The 19,503-nt window shown below is 38.1% G+C and overlaps 1 protein-coding gene and 1 long non-coding RNA gene across 16 annotated transcripts in view; both read right to left on the bottom strand.

Annotated features, from left to right (window-relative positions):
• The window catches only part of LOC148189994 (uncharacterized), a 106,600-nt gene extending 100,656 nt beyond the window's left edge, over positions 1-5,944 (bottom strand). For all 3 annotated transcript variants that reach the window (XR_015776270.1, XR_015776272.1, XR_015776271.1), the window contains exons 1-2: positions 5,794-5,944; positions 5,120-5,165 (exon numbers count right to left, since the gene is read on the bottom strand). This is a non-coding gene — a long non-coding RNA (uncharacterized LOC148189994). The remainder of the gene's footprint in view (positions 1-5,119; positions 5,166-5,793) is intronic.
• Positions 5,945-7,379: 1,435 nt separating this feature from the next.
• gab1 (GRB2-associated binding protein 1) overlaps positions 7,380-19,503 on the bottom strand; it is a 69,935-nt gene continuing 57,811 nt past the window's right edge. For 8 of the 13 annotated variants that reach the window (XM_088075905.1, XM_088075906.1, XM_088075904.1 and 5 more), the window contains 6 exons: positions 18,785-19,085; positions 15,865-15,957; positions 14,242-14,335; positions 13,538-13,661; positions 11,323-11,451; positions 7,380-9,852 (listed from right to left, as the gene is read on the bottom strand). In XM_088075905.1, the coding sequence (XP_087932031.1) occupies positions 9,694-9,852; positions 11,323-11,451; positions 13,538-13,661; positions 14,242-14,335; positions 15,865-15,957; positions 18,785-19,085 (900 nt within the window). In that variant the 3' untranslated portion in view covers positions 7,380-9,693. Of the gene's footprint in view, positions 9,853-11,322; positions 11,452-12,473; positions 12,550-13,537; positions 13,662-14,241; positions 14,336-15,864; positions 15,958-18,784; positions 19,086-19,503 lie in introns of all 13 variants that reach the window. The other 5 variants (XM_088075908.1, XM_088075910.1, XM_088075907.1 and 2 more) reach the window with 4 other exon arrangements.

Raw genomic sequence — 19,503 nt, 5'->3', positions numbered from 1 at the left:
AGCTCGAGAGGCAGTGAGAGAAAGAAAAGTGGACAGATACATGGCATGCAGGCCAGATGAGAGGTTGACTGGGTGGGTTGAGGGTGAAGAGAATGACAGACACGTTGCCAGGATTGGAAGATGAGGGAGTGCGACAGATGCAGTAAACAGAACTAAAGATGACTCAATACGGGGCTGCCAGGAAGAACTGTAATGAGATGCATTTGATATGAAGTACATCCAAGATTCAGGATGTTCATTCAGACAGACAGGTAAGAAGAGTGGAGTTCAACCAGCAGTCAGACAGAAATATTGGCAGAATAAAAAGTGAACTCAACAAAATATATACTGGCCAACTGTATAACATGCGCCAAATAAGTCCTGCACAAAGAACCTGCCAACAAAATTTAGTCTCCCTCCAGACATGTTTTAAAGTATGTAAAATTATTCTGCTATGATTAATGTTTTATTTAACAGCAAATCTACACTTTGTGTAGAAAATGGACTCAAAGGATCTGTTGCCAAAGCCCTACAGAGTCTCCCCCAGAGGTCCTGCCTCGAAAGGTCAGTGCCTAGTGCCATTCAAGGAGGCCTCACCCTGGATAAAAGAGTTTAACTGCGCATTACTGTACGTTACAGTATAGATGCACAGATCGGCTCTGACGTCATCCGAATTGCATTGATGAATGAGTGTTTTCTTTAATGAGTTTCTTTACTGATTAAAGAGGCGGCTTTCAGTAACTTTAAACATTTCAAAGTGCCCAGTAAATGTCACTGCAGCAAAAATCATGGGAGAAATTCCAAAGGCATGTTCAAGGTCACTTAAAAATACATATCTCCAATACATATCTTAATTGTGCACTCAGTACAAATAACTTAACTCACATTTCATTAATCACCATTTAAATAAAAAATATGTATTTATTGCTATGTGATAAAAATAATAGAGTTTAATATAATATTATCACATTTTTAAAACTCTGAAGTATTGATACTAGTTTCTGCTGTACTTGAGTTGCAACTGTAACCAGTAGGGGGACACATGACGCTGCCACTATGCCATCAATTACCAGCTCTGCCAGCCCAATGATGCCTTCTAGGGCAAACGCGTCTCTTGAGACATGTTCATTTTTAACACTTGTGATGTGTTCCCCATTAATATGACACACATCTGCATAATTTACTGAAGTCTATAGTGCTGACTTTTCACTCATGCTAATGATGTTAATTAACCAGGCATGTTGTTAGCAGGATTTTGTTGACAAGAGCACATTGCAATTTCTTGAACAAATCATCACTTATGTGAAGCATCAACTACACAGTTCCTTAAATTGGTTTGGAAATTATGCTTACGATGTTATTGTTCATTCACGCTGCAGTTGTCCCTAAACATGTGTACCTTACTGGCTCCACAACACAGCACCCCAGGCCACCTTACAGACTGCTGCCATCAGTCCAGGCAGAGGTCCAAGAAGATAGGCGAAGCCCACCAAAGCTCACAAGCTCCCCTGCTGCCTGGGAACAGCCTCTCAGCTCGCCTTATAATTATTCTGCTAGCCCTGTTACGGAGCCGGAGACTCACTCCCTGATTCATTACTCACACACTGCCAAAGATACTGCATTGAGGCTCCCCAGGCTACACCACTACACAGCTACGACTGTGCAGGTAAAGGCACACGTGTAAACAAACAGCAGGCTCAAGTTGTAATTTAACTTCTAACATTGCCTTATTATGACACATAGAGAGTGACTAGGATGCTTTTCTCAGATTTCTCAGAACAGCTTAAAGCTTTTAAGTAAATGAAGGACAAAATATTCCATGTGTTGTGCAGCACCTAAATTTGCTTAAAAGATCTATACAAAGGCTGAAATTGCTTCCTTTTGTATTGTTTCTTGCAAATAGGGCCATTACCACCCACTGATCAGGAGAGAAACTTCACTATGTATGAGTTTGGATGTGAGGTTTCTGCTTTCCATTTCGATCAGTTACAATGCTGTTGAGAAAGATGTTTCAAAGGGAACAAAAGAGAGCTCAGAGAGTGATAAATAACAGCTTAAATAATGCACTATAATCCCATATCTACACTTTCACTGCTATTTTGTTGCTAGGGTAACCGTGCCCTGTTTACGTCCTGTCTGCTACTGCACTAACAAACAGGAAATAAAAAAGGACCCATTTACAATGTTTATATTGTCAAGTTTGAAAAGGTCTATATGGATACTTGAAAACATCCTTCTTGACGGGAGATGCTCTTTAGGTTCCCATGGTCAACCATGACATGAAAAGAAGCCTGGCACAGCTGTAGATGATGACATTGCCAGTAATCTAGTTCTCACATATCAGACATGCAAACCAGCCACTTATACAGGCACTGAAAAGGAGCACTTTAGAAAGAAAATGAGTCAAAACCTGTCAGCTGCCATATGTTACCCATTACCCCATCAGCCACGTCTGACGGCAACATGAACATTTCAAAAATTCCATTGAACAAACTATGAAGCCACCTGATGGCGACATTTTACAATCTGCTGTATGTCATAGTAGTAATTACAATCATATGCCAATGTGAGCTTTAATAATGTTATTTACAAAGAGATTTAAAAGGTTACATCCAGCCAGTGCAATGAAAGACAGTTATGTAGGGTGGAGTATATCTCATGATGAGGAGTACTACATTTATGGGATTAAATGTGACTGTGAAGCCAGTCAGCCCATATGTTGCATTTGAGTGAACTAAAGGCTGGTACTTTACGTATAACTCTATGATAGTGAGCTAGCTGAGGGAGTTATATGTCCATCTTGTTTCATATCTTGAAAAAAGAAGACATACATCAGCAATACCAAAGTTAAGATGGGATGGACCTTATACAGATAAAACTACAATCTGTGCATACATACAAACTCATGCACACCTGGGGCCTGATGTATAAATACACAAAAAAACCACGAACACACCTTTTTCTGCACATAAACTGGCATTTATAAAAGAGTAATGTGAGGTGAGAGTGTGTGCATCTTATGCGTTCTTCAGAGCAGGTGTACATACAGTTTTTAGTGGAGATTAAATATACGTTAATATGTGGAAAACAATGTTTTAAGGTTCTTTGCCAACTTCACTGATTGTTTAATTTAATTTTATTTTTTGCAGTCTCCACTGTATTCTGTAAAATGTCAATCAACGAGTTATAGAGTTAATCTGAAATTATTTATGACTGATCAATTTCAGCATTATTTTTATTCATTAATTTATTCATTCATCTCCCTGTTTATAATCGTTCATTTTATCATGTGGAGCATTTTGTAAAGTCAGTTTCCACATGAGCACTATGAATGAATCACTGATTGTCCTTCTGGCATTTAATAAAAATGATGATTGAGATTTCACCACGAAAATTATTTGCAGAAATGTAATGAATCAGTGCTACGGACAGCCGAATTTCCACAGCCATGCTCTGGCACCGTTGTAGAACCTCACTGATGCAACACAGTCCGTGAAATAGCACTTCCTTTACTGTACTTCTAATTGACAAGGTCTATGGTGGAGGGGCACACATGTCAATATAAAACTGAATGTTTAAGGGCATCTCTATGTCCATTTATGGTGGGCGTGGAAATTAGGCTCATGTCAATGCACCCAGCGCCACAGTGATTGAAATTTATAAAACAGAATCAGATATACGCACGGCCTTATAAATCTGACAAAAAGAATGTGCATGCACATTTCTGCCTCTGTGCGTGGGTACACACAGTTTTAGTCATGAATCTGCACAGAATTTTATGCATCTGACCCCTGCACAGGTTCACCTTCAGATTCCCAAAAGAATGTTTTTTTTTTCAGGATCTATTAGAAAATGACTATTGTTGATTTGGTAAACTACTTTAATCATGATTGTGCTCACCCTGTCTATCTATCTATATCTATATCTATATCTATATCTATATATATCTATATCTATATATATATATATATATATATATCACCGTTTTTGTGGTCCCGAGAAGACACCCTGTAAAGCATCTTTTCCATGGACAAAGAATGGCATTAGATACAGCACGTTAGGCAAACACATGTGAATTTGCTCACTGTACATGTACAATGTATTGGACAAACCCACATATGGACACCTGAGTTAATAAAAAAAAAAAAAACACCTAAATGACAACCGTGTGGATTTCAAGGGCCTTTGTGCTACATTGCATCCTTGCAATAACCCAGGAAAACAGTGCATGGGCTTTGAAGTTCATGGTAAAGAAATTGTAAATGTAATTTGGGCTGCCACAGCACTGCAGAGCCTCAGACAGGAGGATGTCAAGAGAAGTGACTGCACTGAGAGGGGTGTGGGCAATGGAAAAGCATAGAGGCAAAAGAGAGAAATATTGTTCTTCAAACAACAGCTCCATCTAGTGGTCAGCTGAGTAAAAATAAAGACAGGAAATAACTGATTTGGGTTCTTCTGCAAGGTGACCCATGATTAAAATTGCTATTCTGGCCTTTAGACTCTTGGCAAGATTTCGTTTTGAGGGTATGTCTTGCAAGACAATGAGATATATAAAGCTCTACAGTGGAAACTGTAACAAAAACTAGGAATAATGAAGCCAAGGGTGAAAATAAAATCTTATTTAAAGCTGATTCAATACAACTTCATTGAAAACTACAGCAGTAAGGTATTTCCGTTTACACATATACACTGCTATAACTACAAAATTTACTATGAACACAACTTTTACGAATAAAAAGGCTTGGCAGTCTAATAGCATAATAAAATCAATTTCTTTTTCAGTTTACTGGAAACATTTGGCTGCACTAACAATTGTTATGCATAATTTACAATTAAAAAAAGTAAAGTCTGAAATGTATGTTCTCTCATTACTCAGCATATCACAAGACAATTAAAATCACAATAATATTGTATCATATGTTAAGTATCATAATAATATCGTATTGCGGGGCCTCTGATACACATTGCTAGAGTTTTTCCCCTATCAACTGCTCAGATGTTTTTGAGATATATATGTATGTCCAACATAATTTGCTTTTTCTGAGCCTTTCGACTACATCCTCTTCCTAAAAAGGTTCTTAGTGACGGATGTGCTGCTTACAAAGCCAAAAACGATCCCACAACATATATAGGATTATACCTTTTGTTGAGTTGGGATGGACCTTCTTCACAGCATACATTTTGACCTGTCAAGCCAGAAAAGCACAGGTGAAACAGATGAATATTATTAATTGTTCAGCTCCATTAAGTGTCCCAGCAAGCTATTCCAGTGAGCCAGCTTGCATAAATGGAATGCAGCCATCATTAGCTTTATTAAATAAATCGGTCATTTCTCACCAGGACCTGTCAAATGTCTGATGTGAAAACGCCTGTTGTACTGCTAATACTGCTAATTGAATCGTCGGAATACCCCACATAATATGCTCTGTTTGCATAAAATTCTAAATAAATTAGTCATTTTAAAATTATAAAGTTAATTTTTGAGTTCATATGATTTTGTTGAACTAATGTTGGCTAATCCCGAAGTCAACAACCCGTTGTTAGCCATTTAGCTGAACCCGTTTTTCATTACTATTAGCTAGAAAAAGTTATCCTTAGCCCTCAATTTTAATAACCGAACCTCTAAGTGGAAACAAGACTGGTATGACAGAGGTTCAGTTTGTGTTTTACACGTGAGACTTATAATAGAAACGCTGACTTGCTTTGGTCTGAGTCAGTGCGTTAAGGTAAAATGCATCTCAAAGCTAATTTTGCTCAATAATGACATAAGCTAATGCTAACGCCTCGACAAAATGTGTTAACAACAACTCTTACCACGGTTTGACATTTCCAGATTCTTTTATGAAAGTGGAGCACAAATAAATCCCCTTGGTGTATCACGTAAACAAACTTTGTAAACCAGTTTAATCCCGCTCATGGTTACAGCTTAATTTTAGACGCTCGTTAGACGAAGATGGCAACCGGAAGTGACATAATACTCCTTGTTTATCTTCATGATATAGAAATCTTTGTCTACACTAGATCTACACTACTATGATTATACGTTTTTAACGTATGTAAAGTGTTTTTAAGCACGATGAAAAGCGCTCTATAAATAAAATGTAGGCTATTATTATTATTAATATTAATATTATTATTATTATTATTATTATTATTATTACTGTTAAATTGTTCTTGTTTCTTAATATATATAATTAATGTGTACTGTATATTTATTGATCAAATCAAATTTTTATTGGGCTACATCAATTTTTGACTTGATTAATCTTAAAAGCACCTTGGGTTGCCTTTGGGTATGGAAGGTGCTATATAAATAAATTTGCCTTGCCTTAATGTCAGTTGCATTGTTCGGCCTGGGCCCTCAGCCCCAAATGTTTTATTAATACCCCAGATCTAATAATAGGCTACATATATATATTTCTCAAAAATAAGAGGAATAGGTCTAATAATTCAAAATTAAACAGCCCTAGAAATAATGATCATCAATTCCGTTCATACTTATACTTATGAATAAATGTACTAAGTTACATTGATCCATTACTCTCTTAAATGCATACGTTTAACTATTTTTCCAACTCTAGTGAATATATTTTTAATGATAGCATTTGTTAAGTTCTTTGTACTCAGTATTTCTGACCAACAACCGCTTTTTTTTTTCATCACAGTTCATAAATAAATCTGGAAAAGATAAACAGTTTTTAGGATAAAAGAGTGCATTTTTAAAAATGCATAAAAATAGTGTTTGTTAATCAAAAGGACCCCGTACTGAGGTGCAGGCTACTCCCCCAATATCCTCAAATCCTTGAAACGCCCCTGCTTGGTGTTGTCATTATTTGATTTGTCTTGTGTAAATACATCATGGATCACTTACATGCTGCCATCTTTGTTTGCTATAAAAAGTCAAAAACATATCTTAGGAATTAAGTTAGAATTATTTATTCTGCAGCTGTCCAAATACTGTAGTTCCTGCTGGATGTAAGTCTCAAGTAAAAAAAACAAACTTAAGATATGTTCAGTTAAGTAATAAGCAAACTGCAGACATAGATACAGGTTGTTTGATATGTTAAGTACTCTGGTTAAGATCAAATTGCTCAGAATGTCTCAACAATTGTCTTGAAGAATTATTCATTATTCAATTGTCAATTCTAACTTTGAAATTGAGAGATTTAGGAATTAAAGACATGCAAATCTGCATACATGTGGAATGCTATCAATTTTCCAATCCAAATGTGACCGACAAGAAAGAAAACCGAAACAAAAGAGCACTCACCATGCACAGGACATAATCTTACTTTGGATTTTTTTTAACTTACTTTTTCATTTCTTCCCCTTCTATTTTCCATTTCGAGTACCTAATTTTGAATACATAACGGAAATAATTTTTGAATAAAGACAGCACATGCATAAGAGGTTGGATTTTATTTAGTCCACTTTTAAAATTTACATTTTCTGTCGAGATTCATTAAAAAAGATAAAGCATCATCAGCTTTGCAGTCTGTATCACAAAGAGACTGCAATAAGGAAAGAGTGAAGTAGGATGAAGATGACTTAGTAGGCACATTTTTCAAATGATACATGTTAATCTTATTGATGGCAAAAAATATGTACAGCAATGATTTTATCTCGTGGTAGCACATGCTTGGGACTTCTGAATGAGAGTTCACAGGTTAGTAAAGCACAGATTTATGCAGACATAAAGACCTTTTCACTGTCTATGAAAGATGTATCAAGTTGACTACACGAGGCAGTCAATTTCCCAAAACTGTATGCCAGTTCAATTTGAAATAAATTAAACCTAAGACGAGAGAGAAATGAGGAATATCAATGAACTTGTGAAACTAATTGACCGCCGCTTGTCAAACTAAGCATTTTAACAGACTTAAGCAAATGTTCCTCCATATGAATCAAGAATACTGAGCTAAAAGTGGACACAACATCCACCTGATGAAATAACGTGAGAAATAAATTAGAAATGGATAGTTGTATTATTAGTACCTGATTTTCTCTCTCTCTAGCCTAAGTTTGATACCTTTGCATAACTTATAGAAAAACCTGTCACGTTCTTTTAAAAACTCACAGTAATTCATTCATTAATCACAAGTCCTGATACCACCGAAAAGAGGCACAGGATTCTACCCTGCAGAATCCACATACCTTCGAGTCAAACACGCTGGATATTCCATACAAATAAAGGACACTTTTCCTGTTTATATACATAACACTTTTGTACAGTCTTTGCACTTCCATTATAACAGATTGAAGCATCTCCACATACAAAGTAAATGGAAATCAAATCATGTTCAGTGGATTAAACCTTGAGTGAATCCAAAGTTTGAATTGAGCACTTGGTTACATGTAAAATGAACGAGTTCAACTGCCTTTGCATTGAAAGAAAAAAGTAATAAAACGATGAAATTCTGTTGTACTGGGTTATCTTGGGGATCAGGTTTGAAGTTTGCCTTAGATACAGATGAAGGTCAGTTTCAGGTATCCAAACTACAGAGTTCCCACACATTTTGATGGACGAAATTTCAGAACTTTTTCATCATTATTGTGTTTCCTTTTCAAGGAAATATGATAAAATTTTGGAAAAGCATGCACTTCACTGTGTGTGGTGACGGTGTGGTTATGGTGCTTTTCTACACACAGGCACGCAGGAGAGTCTTGGCCTCCAATAACAAAAGCTGTAACACTACATCACATATACTTAACCTGTCTTAAAGGTGACGGTTTAGCCAGTATTGGAGAATGAGAACTGTGCCAGTTTTTTATTTGTATTGAGCAGCTAATAATTTGTTCGAAGCGACTACACAATATTAATGCTGAAACGTTACATCCTGCAGCCTTAAGTCAACACAAATTAGAGTTATGTTATGTCAACAGCTAACTTATAGAAAATAAATTTGCCATTATGTTATATTATATGGAAGAATATCCTTGGAGGATAACTGTAACAATTTATGTCCTTGCACACAACACAATTCCATGACTTTTCCAAATCTTTCAATGACTTTTTTCTTATTCTGTGACTTTTCCAGACCTGGAAGACAAGATTGTGAAATTCTATAACTTTTCCAATTTTTCCATGACTGTGGGATCCCTGAAACTACCGTAGTAAAGAAATTGAGAAACTGACCTGTGCCCAGTGCCCATGGAAACTACCCTCCACTCAAATGGGAGAAACTGAAAAATCAACACTGTTAACCAGCTGTGCTAAGTAGTAGAGTGTTGCACTGATAAAGCACTGTGATCATGTTATCAAGTGATTTCACTTACACTCCAAAACAACATCAAACAGCATTATAATTTAAGGAAATGTTAACTGTGGATCAAGCCACCGGCCGTTGAAAAGTGAACAGAACAAAAAACTCAATATAGGAGGCAGTGAATGTTCAAAGTTCGTGAGTCTGCTTTTGTCAAACCCCAAAGACAAGTCCAGTCATTCCACCTGCTTTCATACTGCATACAGCTTATTCCTGGCTCACACCCCTTCCTACAACTGAACACACAGTGCTGTCCTAGGCCTGACAGCAGTGTAAACTAAACACAGTTGAGTGGCTATGAAGCTCCGCCGGCCCCTACACATAAAGGATCTTGCTGAGGTGGAACATGACAGCTGGACCATCCCAAAGCAGAAACCAGAGCCTACACTCGTGTAAAAGGCCCAACGGTTCAGGGGGTTTGGAGGGTGGGTTGGCGGTTGGGACGACAGGGTCACTTGGGTCCTTTGGAAGGGGTGTCCGTCTCTGTGGATTGGCGGCCATCGTTCCAGGCTTCCCGGGTGCTCTTGAGGGCCTGTGTTCGTTGCTGGTCCACAACCACGTAGTCAACACGTTCATCTGACACTGCCATGCCAGTTCCATTGCTTTTCATCTGGAGAAGGAAAACATACAAAGGTCGGTCTTCAGGCCTTTGCACACCAAGTCTTTCTTTTTTAATGTTTTTTTTTTTTTATTTGTCTTCTGATAAATATCATTACGCAGACTTGCACACTGAGTCTGGTGCATTTTATTGTTCTATTCATTGCGAAAATTGTAGAATGTAAAGACAAATTTGCTTTCTTGCTTCTCTCCACCCAAAACTATCACCAATCTCCAACGGCATATCTGGCACCACGGTTCCCTGAGTTATGGAATTTTATTCTTTATCTTACTCTTTATTTTTCAGAGAGGGAGCACACAAATGGATTATGTTCATGTTAAATATAGCTTAATAATTTAAAAAAATCAGCACAGATTAATGTTACTGTGTGGCTATTAAATTGCACTCTGTTGTAAGCAACATCATTGTTATGCATTTCTGGATGGGCTTATATTCTCCGTTCACTCATCACTCTGTCGTAGAAAATTTCAAGATGGTAACTGCTTCTATATATTGACTTCTTTTTCTCTTGCTGCCCCCGTCCCCTCTTCCCCGTTCCACTCTCATGTTTCTGTTGTATGTGTCTCACAGCTTATGCAACATTCTCTTCACTGTATTTTGGTCAAACACCTCTTTAAAGGCTTTAAATGGATGTGATAAAAAATGTTAATGACAAACGCAAGTTTTAGTGTGAAACCACATGAGGTTGCAATTATTTTCAACCATGCAACAATATCAGATGAAAACTTTGGACTTGATATCCAAAGGCCTTTGAGCCCAGTTCAGAGCAAAGCTTTGCATCGAAACTAAACCGTTGTAAAACATTGCATGAAAAGGTCAAGCAGTGTGAAGCAGTCCGCCTCATCTTGACTGAAGCTGGCTGATAGTGTCGCCTATAACTCAGTTTTCAAGTCGCCAAGAGCTAGTTTTACAAAGTAAGGCACATCACCTGTTTCAAAAGCCAATCAGCTGGTCGGGTCACCTGTAAACCAACAGTCAACTGATCAAAATGGCAAAGTATTGGAAGGAGGAAAGAGAGGAACACCTCATCAATTTGTCTGAGCAACAGCTGTGTCTGTATGACACTAGCCTTTAAATTTTCTCATATATGAAGAAAATTACAAAAGTGAGCAAAAACATTAATCAGCACTGATCATTTTAATTTTGTGATGTATATATTTTTGTTTGTTTTTGCAGTTTCATCACTACGAGAAATGCAACTGTAGTAGGTTGTCTCACTATCACTATCCTCATTTATATTTTAAGAGGCTACATATTAAATCCAGCTTTAAAAAAGCATACACCATCTGGTCTAGTCTGGTGTAAATTGGCTGGTTTAAGAACGTTGCATACCTGCGTATTGCAAGTAATGACAAATTTCAACTGATCTCATCCTGAATCTATGGTCCAACTTGGGATTTTAGTTTGTTTAAACTGACTTGTGAAGACATGGAGCAGGATGTGGGTTTGGTAAATTCCTACCTTCCTAGGTGGGGTAGACTTGCCGGGGTCAAGATCCAAATCCAGGTACTCCACCTGTTTGTCTCCCTTCGGCTTCACCATAGGGCTGCTCCCACCATCCGCGGTCATGGGGGCACCGAGCTTCATGTTCTATACAAGTCAGAAAATGATGCATTTATTGAAAGAAGAGGAACAATGACTGAGGCAGTGTCAGTGGGAAAAAAAGCTGAAATTTAAATACAATCTAGCATTGTCACAATAACCAACAGTTGTTTGCTCAGATGAAGAGATTTGCCTGATCTGATTCCCAAAAAGTTGGTACTTTTGAGAAGATTTCAACCCAAACTTCAGAGGTTGCACATATGGGTACAAATGGTTTGTTGTTTGAAACATTTAAATGATTTAAAAAAGAGAAGTGAAATAAGACAAGTAAGCCAAAGTTATTGTGGTGAGTAGTCAATAAAATCCAAATCCATATAAACTAGCTGTCAGAACTGGAGCAAGTAGTAAATTATAGTACTATTCTGACAAAGTGGATCATCATTTTATTATAAGAATAGATTTGTTTAATCAGTGAACATCTTTTCATCTTAGCTGGTCCCATCTAACAGACAACAGACTGCCAGAGCTGTTCGCTGAAGATTTGAAGCATCATTTCGCTGATGCAGCCAACAAAAATTGGCACCAAACCAACATGGCAAATCTCCAGTTGCTTCAAAGCTGTCCAATGAAAAACAAAATACTTTACATAGCAATTCAGATTTACATACTTTAACTTGAATTCTGAAAAGGTTTCTGTACTTGCTCTAGTTGCAGAGTTTATGTTATGGTTTAGTTTATCCATCAAATTCAAGATAAGGAGACAAAATTCTGGTATTGTGACAACACTAAGGTACATGTTGAACCTATAGGTAGTGTTAATTTCTAACTACAAGTGGGATGGAGTTATTGAAACTAGGATGGTGACAAAACTAAGACATACTAATTGTAAAGAAAGTGATGGTATATAACATCTAAAAATCACTGCAGACTGTCGGGGAGTGATAAAAGCACAGCAAAGTATGCACTATGTACGTTTTGAATCTCTGATCTAATGATAACACCTGAAAGTGGTAACCTCTGGTGTTCTGACAGGGCAGGCCATGCATGTCTAACCTGACAACCCTGCTCACCTCCTCTATGGTGTCAAGTTCCTCCACCTCCCTCTTTACAGGGGTGATGGGGACTGTGCAGTAGAAGGACTCCTCTCTACACAGAGGGAGAAGGAAGCAGTGACAAAGGGAGAAAAAAAAGGAGAAATGGCAGATGGTCAAGAACAAAATGCAGGAAAAAGAAAACGGATGAAGCCAGAGCCTGGTGAAGCCAAAGAAATGAGGAACTAGGGATAAAGAAATGAGTAATGAAAGAACAGGAAGTCAGCAGACAATATCAAAGCAAATGTTGGAAAAAAGATAAACTGTTATAGCAAGGAAAATAGGAAAATGGTACATCTAATACCCAAACTGTAAGAGAAAGAATCCCCAATGACAGAAATTTTATCCAGTCAGTGTATGGTTGAGGTACCCAACATTATTCTGGGTATATCCGCCAAGTGCCCGTTTCCGCAGGCATTACTGAGTGACTCAAAGTCACCACTGATTCCACTTCAAGTAATGCCCAAATAACAAAAAAGGGTTTTTGAACTACAGTAAGGGTACTGATTTAACAAAACAAGCCTTTTAAAAAAAAAAAGAAAAAAAAAAAGAACACAGTACCTGAAAAGCAAAAGAACAAAAATTGAGAATAAAGAAAGCAGAGCAGCAGATCAAGAGGAAACTGCAAAGAAAAGAGTTGAAGTGGTGAGGAGTCCGTCTGCAGCAACCAGTTATTTGTCCACACTAATGCCTGCCTTTGGGAGAAGAGAGTGAACTGGAAATGTGATTTCTAATACTGTCTGTACAACAATTACAGCTTATCATTCTAGGTTTTGTGGTGTTCGACTCCTGAAACTTTGTCTGCCGTACACAAACTCTCTATTGTATTTATGGTGCATCTGTAGTGAAAACCTACTTTGTAAATGTGATGTATAAATGATGTAAAAAAAAAAATAGTTTCAACAAACCATGAAAAAACACATATAACAATAAAAATCAAACTTAGCACATTTTTTTCTGTAGCTTTGATTATCTGTGATTAAAGAGTAGAGAAAAATAATCATGCAACTTCTTATATCAGAGGATAGTTGTGTGTTACATACTGGTTCATCTGTGGACATATTAGAGACCATGGCTACATAATTCTCATCACAGTCCTCGGAGTCAGTGCTGGAGGCCGTACTATGCACTGAAGGGGGTCTTGTTGGCATTGGAAACCTAGAGAGACTGGGCAGCATTCACAATGTTTACACACCGACTTCCAGACAGATACACTCTCTGGTGAGCACAAAATATAATGCAGACATCACAGCTAAAAACCACTGCAGCCAGAAGAGTCCCTGCAGCACAAAGCACAGAAATAGACCTCATCCCAGATAAGACAACAGACTGCATTCAGTATAATGTAGCTCTGAGGAATATCCCAGATCAGTTTGTATGAGCAGTGCTACTATGGTCACAAAGTCACTACAGTAATGCATGAAATGTTAGTGCCTACTTCTTTAGTTAATTGTAACCACTACAAAAAGGGAATGTTCACACCAAAAAAACAATTATATTTTGTGTAGTAACATTACAAGCAGTTGGGGCAATGCACACCATTTCCATCACAACAACAGCTGCATTAGTCACCTGGCGATGAAGTGCAGCAGTTTATTTTACTCCACTCCTCCTTAAGGAGTGAAACCAAAAAAATAATAAATCAATACAGACTGATCGGAAAGCAAATTTTTTGTGTGAACACACCCTTTGTTGTTAGCAAAATGTAGAACTACAAAAAATGCTGCAAATCATTTTAGATACTTACTCCCGAGCAAACGACCGTGTGACAGGCGAGCGGACAGGCGTGCAGGGCTCTTCCCATTCTGGCAGTGGTTTTATCTCCAGTGGAGCGGGTCTTCCTGAAGCAAGGCACACACACCAGTCAGTCACTGCCTAACACACACACTTCAGCTACATGAGGCTACATATATGTAAAGCTGACAATGGTCAAGGGCAGAAAGGTTGTATATAATGTGGAGTAAATCATCCTACATGTTCATAATTTTAAATTGTAACAGTTTTAAAATGACTACTAATGTAGGTCAAGACTGGACCAAATGACTGTGTGATGAATGTAGATGTGAATAAGCTTTTATTTTGAAAGAAAAAAAAAATCTTGGTTTGAGTGATTACAAACAGCTGAAAAATAGATAATAAAAATAGCCAGAAATACTCAAATCTGGGTGAAATTTTAATAGTTTTAAAAGAGGGTAGTTATATGCAGTTCAGGTGTTACCTTTTTTTCATGTTTTAATAATGCCATTTGCAGTACAACTCTTTTTAGTTTTCTTCGGTTGTTGCTTTACAAATTATATATTTTTTCTATTATTACGTAAACATATATACATATAGTTTTACTTCTTTAAATGTAAATTCTGCATTTATTCAGGTGATAACTATAAGCATAAATGTAAATAAATTCAAACTCAAACAAAAAATAAAAAAATAATAAATGATATTGAGCAGAATGTTCCACCTATTTATCCCTTTGATTTGTATCACCCAGAGCATGTCCTCATCACAAGAGACTCTTGCAGCAACAACTTTTGCATGTGTGAGGACATTAAATGTGTGAAACATAGTTTGAACCAATTTCCTTATTTAAAAAGCTGAAAATCAAAACACAGTGACAATGGACCTTATGTAGAATGCAAAACTGTGTGCAGTGTAGCAGCTAACATGCTATCAGCACCTGATGTCACAGTTGGACTAAAGCACTGTGAACTAAAGAAGGTAGCCACTGCCAGTACACGCTCTATGTACACAAGCAGGAGAGATCCTCTACTGGAGTCTCTCTTTCATTAGATGATATCAAAGTTCAATTTCCTCCTGAAGAGCTATCTGCTGCTCCAGAGCCATGTGTTTTGTTGCAATAATTCTGCTGTGGCTGCTACATCTGAATGTGTTTTGGAAGCACAGTATGTTAAACAAAAAACACAAAAAGAAATGTTTGAGAAGAGAAATGTTAGTAAGTTATTTGTTTGACTGCATGTTCAGGAAATAGTCACATTAAAGTGAGGGAATATTTAGGTAAGGTGGTAACAGTTAATTCTGTGCAATCCACCATGCATGAAGTGCACACTCATACCCTCCTGCTGGGATTTAAAATAATAAGACTGGATTAATGCAACAGCTTTGACACCCATTTTATATTCTTAAACCTATTTGGGGAGCTCTGGATGGATGCGCTCATCAAAGACAGCAAATATTAAAGGAACAGTGTAATTTGTTCTGGTTTGCACACACAGTTTATGTCTTAAAGAACCAAGAGGCCTGAGACACGAGGAATCTCACAACATGCAAAGAGTCGAGATGAGAATAGGTTTGGACAGGTCAAAGAATAGAAGGTTTTCAGATACACAGTAGCAGTTCAATGTGGAGTACCTACCCTTGCGTCGTCCCCTTGGGAATTCACCTACGGTTTGAGAGTCGGTTCGCTCTAAACCGACACCTTTTGCTCTTATTATTTTAGGACTCTGACCTGATTGGTGAAAGAAGACTTTGCTTATTAAAAAAATTTTTTTTGGTGATCACAACAATTTAGCCCTATTATAACAACTGTCCTGCCATGCAAAGCGAAAGACGAGACTTTTGTGAACAACAAAACTACACCCTCAAGTACACCTGATCACCTTTTTGCACAGCACAGTTATCAAGAGGATGATTGTCATGACAACAGCAGACCATACTGCCCAACATGCACTTCACTCCATGCACCATGGCTTCCCACACAAAGACTGACATCACAGCTGTGCATGCACGACGAGCTGTGTATAAGCACTGAGAGTACGCTGAGAAATCATGTCATGTTGACAGGAGCACATACAAATCTGCAGCAGAGTCACACACTGTAGCTTCTTTTACATTAACAGGCCGATCACAACATTTTTCTGCAGTGCTGACGAGAGAAAAACCTAAATGTGTCACAATCTCAAAGTTTGATCATTATTTTCAGTGAAATCACATATCATGGTGTTAATTAAGTAAAAGTCGTTTGCCGGCCTTGACCGCAGATGCCAAAGCCTTCAAAACATATGGCTGAGAGCTGAGACAACCAAAGCAGAGACAGAAGCGTCGAGAAGATGAAAAGAGCGAGTGGTGAGTTGAATTAGTCCACGGTACAGAGGAATTTTGCATGGCTCATGGTGAATAAAGAAATGAATAATATCTGAGGTAAAATACACACGCACGCGCGCACACGCACACACACACACACACACACACACACACACACACACACACACACACACACACACACACACACACACACACACACTGCATTAAACCTTTAAAACCTGAGCAAATTAGCCTGATTTAAATACAGTATTTAAATGAAGGGTTACATACAGAGTGAGGATAAACATCTCATGTCAGTGCTTCTCAATCTTGATGTTACTCACTATTGTTTACTTTTCTTCAGTTTCAGTCTGAATGTCATACTTTATAGCTGCCAGTAGCCTCAATTTGCTCAAAAACATCTAGCTAAAAGATTTGTGTCCACGCACAGCCAAGTTGCTTAAATCCAAGATCCAGACACATTTTGCATCAGGAGCAGTAGGTTTTAGATTTACATCTAAGCTGTCATAAAAAACTATATTTGTATGAAACCTTTCAAATCATCCTTTACATAAAAATGAAAATGCAACAACAAGAAGCCATCAGAAGAGAAAGACAAATCAGGAGGGTTTGGACTTTGCAGTTCTTTTGACACTGCTCAAAAAACCTGTTACTTAGCTCTCCTACTAAAACATATATATATAGTAAAGACAGTCATAAAAATGATGTAATGAACAGTGTTTGAAGTAAATTTGGTGTCAACAAAGAAAAAGAAAAAAATCTGGGTTGCTGGGCAATATGAATGAGAGAGGAAAAGTTACAGATGGCAAAAAAACTAAAAAATGACAGGGCTAAAACTACAAAGGGGAATCATACTTTTCACTGCCATACCCTTCTGGCTATTATGGATTATCAACTATATCCCTAAATATGTATTGCAATGATGTCCCCCCAGACTTGATCAAAAATTACAAATTTCTCAAGGCTGGATGTTTAAAACACAAGGGGATTGGAAAAACACAGCTGAGCTGAAAAGCTGCTGAAATTTGTTTGGCTACTGGCAGCTACAATTTTTTCTCGCCTAAATTGAGGTTATATATTCTGTAATAAATTTTATCCAATGCACTATGTAACACAAATTATTTAACATACAGAATTTAAGAGTTATGAGTACTCCCCGTGCCAAAACATAAGTTTTTCAGACAGTGTAGAATCACTGTTTGTCAATGTACATCCAAATTTAATGAGCACTGGAGATTTCCAGTTATGGTTTTATTGTATGAAATATGAGTAAAAAGTGAAACTATTTGGCCTTCAGTATGGCAGCAGGATGATTTGGAGTAATAAAAATCTTTTTATAACTTTTAGTCATAGTAGTCCATGACTGCGGATGATGCATGCCAAATCTGGAGATGACTGACTTAAAGGTCACAGGAAAAAAGACCACAAGTGGTGCATGGGAGGATTCCCTACTGGGATCTGTTAAAGTCCATAACATGTCCTATTTTCTTCAGTGACATTAAAAGCCCCGGTTTTTGGTTTGCCTACGTGATGACTCCCCGTCTCGCTGACATCCTTCAATTCTCTTTCTCTCTTTCCCCATTACTGAACCTTTCAATCTGCCCAGATTGTAATTCCCCTTGCTATTAGGTCTTTCATCAAAGAGCTCCATTCAGCTGAGGGGAACAAAGGGGATGGAGGTGACCACTCCGGGCTTCGGTCACTCCATGGCACAGGGACCAGCCCCCTCCAAAACGGTCTACAGGCCTCTCGAGCTTGGGACAAAAGTGCTTTTGACAAGGAGCTTACAGTGTTGGATGTAAGAGGATGTAGCAGGCACTAAACTAATTTAACAAGAGGTGAAATAAGTTGGTCAAGGACAGGCGCAGCAGAAGACAATGGTATTTAATACACGAGACAAACCAAAGGAGACAAACTGAACACATTTTTCCACAACTATAATGACAACTGAAGTCTGATGAGGAAAGACACTGCTCTGAGAGTTGAAATGATGAAATGTTGTGCAGATGGCTTAATGACCATGAGCCAGTGCTGTGAGAATAGCAGCTGAGTGTGAGATGAAGCACGGTCAGTCATCACATTAGTGAATACTGAGCATACAGAAGCAAGTTAGGTGTGCAACAATGCACCTCAGCACACATCAACCCCACAGCAAGAACTTGACAAACCTACAGAATACTAAAGAACCACAGTCACAGCCACACATGCATGCACACCCACTGCGCTCTCACCTTTGCGGTCAGGTTTGAGATTTCGGTCCACAGGCGGGGGCTGACAGTCACTGAGCATTGGTCTGCGAGGAGGGGTCTTAGGACTGGAGCGGAAGCCCATGTGGGCAGGTGGGGGGACCTGCTTTCCAAGGGAGGAAAACTCCATGGTGCTTGGGGTCATGGGCACATAGTTCGGTTCGTGCATTGGCTCCGATAAACTGCCTGAGTGATGGTGTGACGGGGAGTTGGCACTCATAGGTACATAGTTCTGGTCTACCTCCTCTGTGGACTGGCTGCCCACTGGCATCATTCCTTTGTTTTTCTGAGGGTAACAAGATAGACATACATGTTAACAAATAAAGGACAGACAAAGGACAGACAAAGGCCACAGAGGGGCAGTAATAATGTTCAACATTATATCTACGAAATAGTTGGTGGCTAAAACTCCATAATGGGAGTCAACAGATTACTGGCCTAGCAGATTATTGAGGCCGATATTTGGTATTTTAGCCCTAAAAAACCAATTACGGTCGACCCCTACTCAATAAGCAGTCAAAACTCTGAGCAATCATCTGCTCATTTCTCCTCATGCACCATTAGGGCTATAAAAGGCTGATTTAGGTAACCAGAACATAACTACATAATTCAAGTGATTATACCCTAAAGACAACACAGTTATAAATATTATATTCGGTTTTGGCCAATACATCCCCCTAAATCCTACAAACTGGTCTTTTAAG

This window comes from Plectropomus leopardus, chromosome 3, assembly GCF_026936395.1.
Source record: "Plectropomus leopardus strain MGB_pleo_1.0 chromosome 3, ASM2693639v1, whole genome shotgun sequence".
Lineage (NCBI taxonomy): Eukaryota > Metazoa > Chordata > Actinopteri > Perciformes > Serranidae > Plectropomus > Plectropomus leopardus.
Note: the sequence above shows the minus strand (reverse complement) of the source record. Positions and strands in the feature narration are given on the sequence as shown.